This window comes from Urtica dioica, chromosome 2 (assembly GCF_054948205.1).
Source record: "Urtica dioica subsp. dioica isolate 48M chromosome 2, U.dioica_male_clone48M_v1_H2, whole genome shotgun sequence".
Taxonomy (NCBI): domain Eukaryota; kingdom Viridiplantae; phylum Streptophyta; class Magnoliopsida; order Rosales; family Urticaceae; genus Urtica; species Urtica dioica.
The window spans coordinates 49,881,528-49,893,221 of record NC_142757.1 but is presented as its reverse complement, the minus strand read 5'-3'; the positions used below and the strand labels follow the sequence as shown (position 1 = coordinate 49,893,221).

At 36.4% G+C, this 11,694-nt stretch overlaps 1 protein-coding gene across 1 annotated transcript; it reads left to right on the top strand.

Moving 5' to 3' along the window:
• The first annotated feature begins 621 nt into the window (after positions 1 to 621).
• LOC149405309 (non-specific lipid-transfer protein 1-like) lies at positions 622 to 2,110 on the top strand. The gene is made up of 2 exons (XM_089605471.1): positions 622 to 1,078; positions 1,807 to 2,110. Exons 1-2 carry the CDS (start codon positions 729 to 731, stop codon positions 1,814 to 1,816), a joined length of 360 nt encoding a protein of 119 aa, XP_089461597.1. The 5' UTR covers positions 622 to 728; the 3' UTR covers positions 1,817 to 2,110.
• The last annotated feature ends 9,584 nt before the right edge of the window (positions 2,111 to 11,694 follow it).

Here is an 11,694-nt window from a genome sequence, read left to right as displayed (position 1 = left end):
TAATTATAGTTATTGCATATAACATTTGTGAAGTAATAATTATCAGGAACACAAACTAATATTTATATACGACATTGTTAAATTTGTAAATGTTATAAGGTATTTAGAATTATATTTCTTGACAAAAAATTAAAAACTTCCAATATAAAAAAATATTAACACGTAATAAAATCCATAATTTAAAAATAATTTTGTTCCAATAATTGTTGCATGTACATTTATCAAGTAATATCAGGAGCACAAACTAGTATATATATGTCGTTTTTTTTTAGTAAGTATATGTCGTTTTTAAAATTTGTAAATGTCTTAATATCAATTTAGAGACATATATATATATATATATATATATATATATATATATATATATATCGATTATCTACTAATATAGCAACAAATGTATTGGGCGCAAGCAACAAGCTTTAATGAGTCATATATAGCCTTTGGCATTGGAAAGTGTGTTTATTTATATCCCTGAATCCTTCCTGACCACCGTATATAGACAAACACAGATCACAAAAAATAATTATATAAAAAAAAAATGTAACAATACACAAAACATGAACACAGGGCATCACAACAATTTCCCTATATAAACCCTACAAAGCCACAACCAAATGCACTACCACAGCAAATATTCTCTCTCACTAAAAAAAAAAAACCTAATATCTCTCTTTTCTTTCCCACAAAGCAAACACACACACTCACACACAAATATATATATATAAAAAATGGCGGGAAGAGTAGGGACGAAGGTGGTGGTTGCGGTAGTGCTGTTGGCGGCGGTGGCGGCGATGGCGGCGGAGGCGGGAGTGACGTGCGGGAGCGTGCAGGGGGCGATGGCGCCGTGCCTGAATTACCTCAGGACCAGCGGCGCAAAGCCCTCGAAGCCCTGCTGCGACGGCGTCAAGTCGCTGGTTACGTCGGCGACCACCACCGTCGACCGCCGCACAGCCTGCAACTGCCTCAAGAACTCCGCCGGAAAGATCCCCGGAATCCTCCCCTCCAACGCCGCAAACCTCCCCGCCGCCTGCAACGCCAAGATTCCTTACAAGATCAGCATCTCCACCAACTGCAACAAGTATGTATACTATATCTATATCTATCTATCTATCCACTCATAATATATGCTTGCATTGCATGCATTTCGATAATATATATGTTAGCAATATTAGAACAAAAATTTAGCTATATAAAAGTTACAAAAACATAAGTCTGTTTTTAGTTAATGTTTCGTAAATAGTCATAAATATTTCATAAATAGTCAAAAATATGACATAGCCAACGTTATTTACATATATTTACTAAAAATTTACTTTGCGTAAATTTACGTGACTATTTACAAAAAATTAACGAAATGTTAGTTATTTAAAAATTTCTAACGTTTCATATGACTAGATAGCCACTGGACTCGTATTAAAATAATGTTGGTGGGATACAAAGAATTTGAGAATTTTTTTTTTATAACAAAAAACTAATAAAAAATTGGAAATAGATTACAAACTATATGCAATATATATTACTTATTTATTTAGGCTTTTCACGAGTGAAATAAGTCAAATTAATTAAAAAAAAATTATATGTATTGACGAATTTGAATTTTTGTATGTACCTATTTCCTTGTTGTTAATTTTGCATGATTGAGCACAGAAAATTAGATTTGCAGTTGCTAAATATGCTACTATTTGTTATATAAAAAATAAAAAAAATAAAAAAAAAAGATCGAATACTGTTTGTCAATTGAATAATGCGTTTATGATTTTTCTACATTTTCCTTGATTTGTAATACATCTGATTTTTATATTGCAGCATCAACTGAGGCAAACTGATTTCTGAGGTAGAGCTGAGATGGGATTATATGAAGAAGAATAGCGACCTCTTAGCGAAGCTTAATTAGTATCATGAATAATCGAAACGAAATAAAAGTAGCCTAGAGAGTTTGGATGTATTTCCTCTGCTTAGTGCGAGTCTCTCAGCAGATTTATAACATCATTATGTCTAGTCGTGTCATACTCTTTTTGAGTGTCTTTTGGTCTAAAATGTTGTGTCGTTTACCGTGCTGTACTTTTTTGAGTTGCCTATCAATATCAAGTATTTTCTTTTTCACGAAGAACTAGTGAACGTTTTCATAATTATTATTTTCTTTTTGCTCTGGCCCAATATCAAAGTGAAACCTCTTAAAATCTCAAGAAGTCACAGAATTATAGCGAAATTAACATAACATGCAATTGAGAACTATGGGGGAAAAATCGATTGGCTAAGTCAGTGTGGTCAGCAATTTTATAAGACCGCTGGAAGAAAAGCTACTAACTTACATAGAAAAAAAAAAGAACTTGAGAAGAAGAAGAAGAAGAAGAAGGCTACTAAATTAATAACAAAGAGCAAGGATAATGGTACACGTGATTGGTTAGATAGTCACAATTTCTTTAGCATATAAAAAGACAAATAAAATGATAAAAATTAACTTAGTTTATTAAAAAGAGCAATTAGCGCAGATGGTCCCTGATCTGTCGCTTGTTTTTGGATTTTGCCCCTTATCCTTTATTTATCAGTAAATATATCGGCGAACTCTTTATTTATTGGCATCAAAAGTCTATTCTAGAGTGTTAACTAATTTATTGACGGAAACAACTTATGTTAGGTATTTGACCCTTTGATTCCATTTCCCTTCTTTTTACTTTTTTTGTTTTTTTGTTTTTTTTTTTTTCTGGGAGCCGTTTGTTTTTTTAAACCCCTACGTTGATGAAAAAAAAAAATCCTCTGTAACAAATGTGAAGAAAATACCAGACTTTGGTTTTTAATCTCTTGTTACTAATAGTTACCCAACATTAAGTTTCCAGTTTTACTCGGTCAATATATACTCTTTTAATAATGTATGAATATGCTATGTTGAGCCATTGACTTTGAATAGCGGAGTTTGCTGACCTTAAAGGGCTTGGAAATCTTGTAAAAAATATGATCGAGGCAAAGAAAGATCAAGTATATATATCCACTAGTATATTTGCTCATCACACTAGTATTGATTTTTCTAGTTGTTACCGCTTCGGTCGAAAGAGTATTTTCAAGCTTGAATATTGTGAAGAATCATCTACGCAATCGAATGGGAGATCAACTGGAATGATAATTTAATTGTATACATTGAAAATATGTTTTTTTATAGGATTGACAATGAGATAATTATACAACGATTTCAAGACATGAAAAGTCGACGTACATATACAATTGTAATTTTTTTATATTTTATTCTTTAATTAAGTTTTTTATTGCATTTTTTTGTTTTGTCTATCAATCCATTATAAATTTTTTTGTGTGCCCTCACTCGATTAAAGTTCTAGATCAGTCACTGGTACTATCAATAATGAGATTGGTTAATATGAAGCCTCTTAATATGCGGGATTAAAATATTAGCTAAGCTATCAACTAATTTAGGTAGATAGCCAAACATTAATTAGTTAGTTCTCAAAAATACCCATTTTTTCCCAAATTTACCTTTGAGAGCTCTAGGACAAATTAGGTCATTAGCTTCGTCATCGAATTTTGGATGCGACTAGTCGCATCCATGAGCAACGACTTCGGACTTTCGGATGCGATTTTGTCGCATCCATAGTCGCACCCAAATTGACTTTTGGATGCGACTTTTTGGCATTTGGATGAGTCGCATCCAAAGCCATTTTGTCCTAGTGGAAATTCGATCAGAATCTTGTTGCGATCTTCAACGTTTTCGGATGGGGACGATCTGTGGTTTGGATTGCTTATGTGACAACGTCGACGACGAGGACGAGCAAATTTCGGAGATCGACACCATTGACGCCGATCGCGACCGGTTCGATAAAGAATTTTTTTTGTTTCTCTTTGTGCTAGTATAAGTCTTTTTGTTTTTCGCCTTCTAGTTAAATTTAATCATATTAACTCTCGGATGAAAAAATTTCGGTCTAATATTAACCATATCCAACAATACGTGAGTGTTAATCTGATGAGCTATTTGATGTGTAGTATGTTAATTTTATTAATCGTGTGGTGTGTCAATGTGATGTGATGTAGTTAATATGATTAACTATCAACTTTCGCTCTCAATCGCCTTATAATTTGAGTTAATCCAATTAACTATTCGATTAACAATTTTTCGGTCACATATTAACCATATCAAACAATTCGTGAGTTAATCTGATTAATTATTGTTCTTGTTTCCACGAATAAGATTGACTATTGATATTGTTACCGTTAATAAGATTAACTATGAGATTAAATATTGTTATTGTTATCAATAATAATATCCATTATTGTTTTTGTTACCGTTAATAAGATTAACTGTCAGATTAACTATTGTTCTTGTTACCGTTAATAAGATTTATTGTTGTTCTTGTAATCATTAAGATTAACTATTGTTCTTCTTACCGGTAATTAGATTGACTATTGTTCTTATTACAGTTGATAAGATTAACTATTATTCTTGTTAACTGTAATAAGATTTACTATTGTTCTTGCTTACTAACTACATTATTGTTAACATTTATTACTTTACTATTATTCTTATTACCGTTGATAAGATTAAGGATAAAAGACAGAATTGCCCCCTAAACTATGGTGGTTATCGAAATAAACCCCTCAAAGTTTTAAAACTCGATGTTTTCTCCTCAGTCTTTGTGTTGGTATCACTAATGTCCTTCCGTCTATTATGTAGTCCGGACGTCAGTTAAATCAAACCAGTCCAGGGTGTTATGTGTAATTTCAATTTCTTTCTCTTCATTCTTTTTGGAATTCTTCTTTTTATTAATTTTAATTTTTATATCATTCCGAATAAAGAAGGGAAAAATAAAAGAATTTTGAAAAAACCTAAACGAGTAGAAATGGCGAAATCCCCTGGGAAGAGAAAATCCCCAGAGAAGCGGTCGTCTCAACGACTGAAGATGAAAACTTCTGCTTCAACATCGACAAAGACTCCCTTCAAATCGCCGGCCAAGAGTAAATCCCCTCGAAAGTTCCCGGTGGAGTCTCCGACGCGGTCATTGCCACGACTGACGAAGACAACTTCTGCTGCAACATCGTCATCCCCGGCAAAGACTCCGTCGAAATCGCCGGCCACCTCGAAACCCCCGGCGAAGAGAAAATCCCCAGAGACTAGACAGTTGACGAAGAAGAAAAAATCGACTCCAAAAAAGGGTTTTACGCAGCCTCATACAGAAGAAGTTTTTGGTATGTCAATACAAACATTAAAGTCTAAATAGGGTTTGATTTTGGGGACCACACATTAAAGATTCTTGGTTTTGTTTCTTTCCTTTATTTTTGTCCCCTTATTTGTTTTGTTGCTTATTTGTTGTCGGAAATTTTGAAGAACTGTGGGTCCAGTTTGTTTAATATCAGTTTGTTTAATATTAGAATGTCCATAATATTATTCACCTGCTTTGGGGTTGGTTGGTTGTGGAGTGATAATAATATATTTCATATTCCATTCTTTGTTTATTTCTGCAGATGCTTTGGTCAACAACTTTGTACTCAATATTTACTATGGGGGGTCGATGGTTTTTTAGTCTGGTGGGTGCAAGTACGTCGGTGGTAGTGCAGCACATCTGGAGTGTGTGGATTTGGACATGATATCACTTGTTGTACTGAATGCTATTGTGAAGCAGAGGCTAGGCTATCTTCAAGTCCCATTATATTACATGAGAGATCCAACGAGTAAGAAGTTGGTGTATGTTGAAGACGACGAGGATTTGCTTGAATATATGGCGGCCACACTGAAAACAAAGTGGCACGTGGATATATTCTGCGATCACCCTATGAATGTATGGCCTGATGTGCTCATTGATAACGAGAGGCAGATTATCGTGGTTCCAACAAATGTTGCAAATGAAGTTGACGTCGAAGATCACCCTCAAAACATGGGAGACCAAACACAAGACACACAAGACATACAAGGCATACAAAACATACCTGATCCAGAACTGCAAGCTGAAGAGCAAGTGCAAGTTGATCTTGAAGACCAAGCTGATGTTGAAGAGAAACATGAAGAGCAAGCTGAAGTAGAAGAGCAACCCGAAGAGCAAGCTGATGTTGAAGAGAAACCTGAAGAGCAAGCTAAAGTAGAAGAGCAACCCGAAGAGCACTCTGACTTAAAAGACGAAGACATTGAAAAAGAAAAGGAAGTTGAGCATGAAGAAGTGCAGCAAGACGTAGGGTTTGAGTTCAGCGACGATGACGTGCAAGTTGACGGAGACGCTGTTGATATTGGTCTGTCGGGATTGCGTGATAAAGGGAAATGTATTTTGAGCGACACAGACAGTGACTATGACATCGATGCAGACATGGGTGTGGGATATGAGTCATCAGAAGAAGAAGATGCAGATATTGGGGAAACTTCAAGTCCAAATAAATTTAGAGACTACAGAAACCTGAAGAAAAAACTCCCGAACTTCACGGAGTTTAAAGATGCAGACATGAAGAATCCAAGCTTGAAGTTGGGACTGGTTTTCAGGAGCGCAAAACTATTCAAAGATGCCATCAGAGAGTACGCAATCAGAGCCGGTAAAGATATCCACTTCAAAAAAAAACGATCCACAACGTGTTCGCGCAGAATGCAAAGATCCTACTTGCAAATGGACATGTTTCGCGTCATTATTGGGCAACACTGGTACGTTCATTATTAAAACGTATCGACCTGAACATACCTGCGCCAGGGTTAACCGCAACAGGTTTGCCACGTCAAAGTGGCTATCTAAGACGTATATGCAGCAGTTCAAGGACAGTGAATCGTGGTCGGCAGCTGATTTTATGAATCAGGTCCAAAAAGACTTTGTGCTCGAGTGTTCAAGTGTGAAGGCTTATCGAGCTAAGAAACTTGCTGCAGAAGTTATTGAGGGTTCTTATAAAGAACAATATTCTACGCTTTGGGACTACGGTGCTGAATTGAAACGCTCTAATACAGGTTCCACTATTCAGTTTGAAACCGAGCCAGATTCAAGTGGTAATCCAATATTCAAAAGAATGTATGTCTGTTTCCAAGGTTGCAAATCTGGAGTTAGACATTGTAGACCTGTGGTTGGCCTTGATGGTTGCCACATTAAAGGCCACCACACCGGTCAGCTATTAACTGCAGTAGGTATCGATGGGAATAATGGCATTTTTCCGATAGCATATGCAGTCGTTGAGTCCGAATGCAAGTCTTCATGGACGTGGTTTCTAAATTTGTTGAAAGAAGATATTAGTATTGTCAATGGCCATCACTGGACTTTCATATCTGATAAACAAAAAGGTCTTCAAGAGGCATTGACAGAAATGTGGGAGGAAGGATCAGTTCAAGCAGAACATAGACATTGTGCTAGACATCTTCAAGGCAATTTCACTAAGGTACACAGACTTATTTGAAGTTAAAGATAAGAAATAATGAAAGGTATCCAATGCATGTAATATTGACTCAAATCATAACTATTTTTCATGTACTTTGACTCAAATCCAAAAACATGTAATATTGAGAGATACAAGATAGAATAATTCAGATTTGTTTTTGTGCAAATAAGATAAAAAAACTTGACCATTCCTTATCCAGAGAGAGAGAGAGAATTGTCATCTAGTTATTGAAATTTCACTTCTGTTTTTAGTAGATACTCATTGAGAATTGTCTTGATGGTTTCAGGTTTTCAAAGGACAGTCGCTGAAAACCAGGATGATGGCGGCTGCAATGGCTTACTCGAGCTCTAGGTTTGAAGTAGAGATGGATAGTATTAAAAGTGAAAACCAGGATGCCTATGACTGGCTAGTTAGCAAAGGCCCTCGAAACTGGGCTAGATGTCATTTTAGGACTGGTCCTAAATGTGAGATACTTTTGAACAACCTCTGCGAAAGCTTCAATGGTACACGAGCAATACTAATGGCAAGACAAAAGCCAATCCTGTCAATGCTTGAGCGTATACGAATGTATCTACTACAGCGCTTCACAAAACAACGTCTTGCTGCTCAAAAATGGGCCGGTGAACTTGGACCACGCATTCACAAAATTCTTGAGACGAACAAGGTCCTCAGTGCAGAGAATATAGCCTATTGGGCTGGCGATTCTGAGTTTCAAGTGTCGAACATGTATGGTTCCTTCTACAGGGTCAATCTGGCAGAACGAACATGTTCATGTCGTCGTTGGGACGTATCAGGTAACTGCTTAATTGTGACAGGTACCTTAAAAGCGTATTTACTTAAGAATTCTTTACTTAAATGTGTAATTTATCAATTATGGCAGGTATTCCTTGTTCGCACGCCATTAGTTGCATATGGCAGCAACATCAAGAATCACTTAACTACACATCAGATTGGTATAAAAAAGACTGCTACAAGAAGACATACATGAACAAGATCAATCCAATCAACCCTGTAGATCAATGGCCAAAAACAGGATTCAATCCTATGTCAATGCCACCAAATAGATCTAAGCATGGCAGACCCAAGAAATTAAGACGTGTTGAACACGACGAGGTCGTTCCTCGTAGAGGCACAAAATTGACTCGGAAGTATGTTACCACAACATGCTCAAACTGTGGTAAACATGGACACAACAAGACAACATGCTTTAGAAGAGAGCAAGAACAAAAGGTTTATTTTCATGAAGTTATTTATTTTCATAGGTTTTTAAATTGTACCAAATAATATGAAGTTATTTATTTTCATAGGTTTTGAAATTGTAACTCTTACAGAGACATGAAAGAGCAAACACAAGACGTACAAGGCAAGGAGCTACACAACCGACGCAGTCAACTCAGACGAGTCAAGGTCAAGGAGCCGCAGAACCGACACAGTCTACTCAGACGAGTCAAGGTCAAAGAGCCACAGAACCGACACAGTCTACTCAGACGAGTCAAGTTCAACAACCGATGCTTAGGGTAAAGAACCAATGATCATCTCTTTTCATTTTCTTACATGTATCTGATTCATGTGTTTTATACATTATTTACAGCGAAGCCCTTGGTTCCGACTTCACACCTGCATTAAAGGAGGACAAATGGAGCCCCGCGGTTTATTCAGGGATTAGAACGACGTGTTATTTTGTAGTCTTTTTGGTTAGGGTTATTTAAGCACAAGTGTAATCCTATAAACTTTGTTCTGAATTTATGTAGGTGTATTGTCTTTATGTGTACTTTGTAATGTGCAACTAATTTTGGGAAGCATTTTCACCTGCATTTTAAACATGTTTCAAGGCTGTTTTGGCCTGTATTTTGAAGTTGTTAATAGAAGTCTCTTATGCTTTATCAATCTGCTATCTACACTTTTATGCTTTGAATTCTTTTACTAATTATTACAGCTTTGTGCAACTTTTTTTGTATAGAAATAAAGTCCTTCATGAAACATGGAAACATGGTAACTTGATTACTTACTCAATCTGCCAGTGCAACATTACAGAATTCAAAATAAGTAGTTACAAAACAAGGAAATTAGCCATACTAAAACAGACTCCAAAAAAGACACAACAGGACTTCAATTTACACTCAGTAGCTATCAATTTACTTGAACAAAATCACTACCACAAGCAAAACGATGAGAACAAGTAACAACTTCAATTTTTTACATTCAGTAGCTATCAATTTTATTACAACACTAGTCTCAACATCTGAATATTGACCATTTTCTCCATAATCTTCAGAGCCTTCAATCGACAAAGACTCGGTATTGTTTTCAAGTCTGTTGATTTTCTTCAACAACCCAGGGATGATTTGCTTCGATCGTGAACACATTGGAGGATCCAACCATTCAAAAAACCCACATTTCAGGTTCTTATTCTGCAAAAACAATAAACCAACGATTTAGAAAGAAATTAACAACCTTAATGGCAGATAAAAATCCACAATCACAAACCTTATACAGAGAACATCCAAAAAACCGCCGTCCGGGATTATCTTTTGTCCACGACGTCCATTCGACACTACTCCGACAACAAAAACATCTTCGCTGTCGCAGGTCATCATTGACAGGTGATTTTTTGCGACTTGGGTTGCTGCTGTGAGTATCCATCACGAGTCGGACACTAAGACACGATTTGGGTAATCGATTCAAAGGCAAAGCTATTTCGAGCGGAGGATCGATCGGACAGCTCTCTGGGTAATCGATTCAAACCAAACCCTAGAGTTCTGAAAACGATTTAGGAATGACGAACGATAATCTTAGAATTTTCTTATCCCTATTTTCAAACCAATTTCGACATTCACACGAGTATTAGACTAAAATAAGGGTAAAAACGTAAAATGAATATCACGTGATCTAAACGTGATGACTTAACTGAAGTTTGGGAGTTAAAATACACGGAAGACCCAAAACTATTACAAACTGTGATATTGAGGAGTAACACAGTCGATTTTATATTACAGGTAGTGTATTCTCGTCACCACCATAGTTTAGGGGGCAATTCTGTCTTTTATTCTAAGATTAACTATGAGATTTACTGTTGTTCTTGTTATTTTGTACAAGATTAACTATTGTTCTTGTTACCAATAATAATATTGACTATTGTTTTTGTTGTCGTTAATAAGATTTCTTGTTGTTCTTGTAATCGTTAATAAGGTTAACTATGAGATTAATTAATTTTTGTTACCGGTAATTAAATTAACTATTGTTCTTGTTAGTGTTAATAAAATCAATTGACAAAATTATATGATGGTTAATTATATTTACTCTAATTGTTTAGGGTATTTTGGTAATATTGAAATGACATTCTAATAAACTGGCTATTCTCCTAAATATGTTAATAGTTGAGCTATTATTTTAAAGGAGTAGAGCTACTTAGCTCGCCCATCAATAATCCACGTGGTACCTAGCACAACTTAGTTGGTAATTCCATACCACCTCTAAAATAGAGGTCTTGGATTCAATTCTCATTAGTAGCAAAGTTGTCCTAAAAAAACAATAATTCACACAAATGAAAAAAAAACCTCATTTGAACATGCCAGGCTTAATCATTTTCCTCTGGTGAAGATAAACAAGGGTCGCACCAAAGACGGCCAACCCATTGAGAAATTGACACATCTAATATTTGATAACTCATTTTTCATAATCAACCAAAATGATGTTTTGGTCAATTTTATTAGTAGACCCAATGTACAAGTACATTTTTACCCTTAACTTTATATTTTATATCAACCTTACCAAGTATGCAACCTCTCTCTCTCTCTCTGTCCCTGTCTCTCTCTCTCTCTCTCTCTCTCTCTCTCTCATTTCTTTGCAAAACCCTATCTTTATCCCTCTTTTATTCAGCCACAAAAAGGCACGTCAATTCGGGATCCACTCTCTCTCTCTCTCTCTCTTGTTCAGTAATTGTCATGGGCTTGATATTCACGGGATCCAATTTGGTGATTTTCAAACGAGTGTTCGTTGCTGAAGTAGAGGAGCGACTGATCATCAACGTCGTCGCCGGAGAAGAAATTATCGTCTAGTGTTCCGACGCGAGAGAGGTGGAAACTCGATTTTAAGAGCTTCGGGGACAATTCGCTACACCATAGATCTACAACAACGAGACTCCTTTCAAGAGCCTGGTCTTGATCGCCTCGATCTCACTCATCGACCTTCCATTTCGCTAAACCCTGCCAAGAAGAGAGACATAACTTTTCTATGAGGGCTGGGCCGAGGGGGACTGGGCCGAGCGTGGCGTTGGCGAGGGGGTAGGGACGTCAGTCGGGGGCTGGGCCGAGCGTGGCGTTGGCGAAGGGGCATGAACGTTGGGGGAGGGCT

Bases quoted from the DNA above. Each gene is read 5' to 3' on its own strand.
- LOC149405309 (XM_089605471.1), top strand. From the start codon at position 729: ATGGCGGGAAGAGTAGGGACGAAGGTGGTGGTTGCGGTAGTGCTGTTG.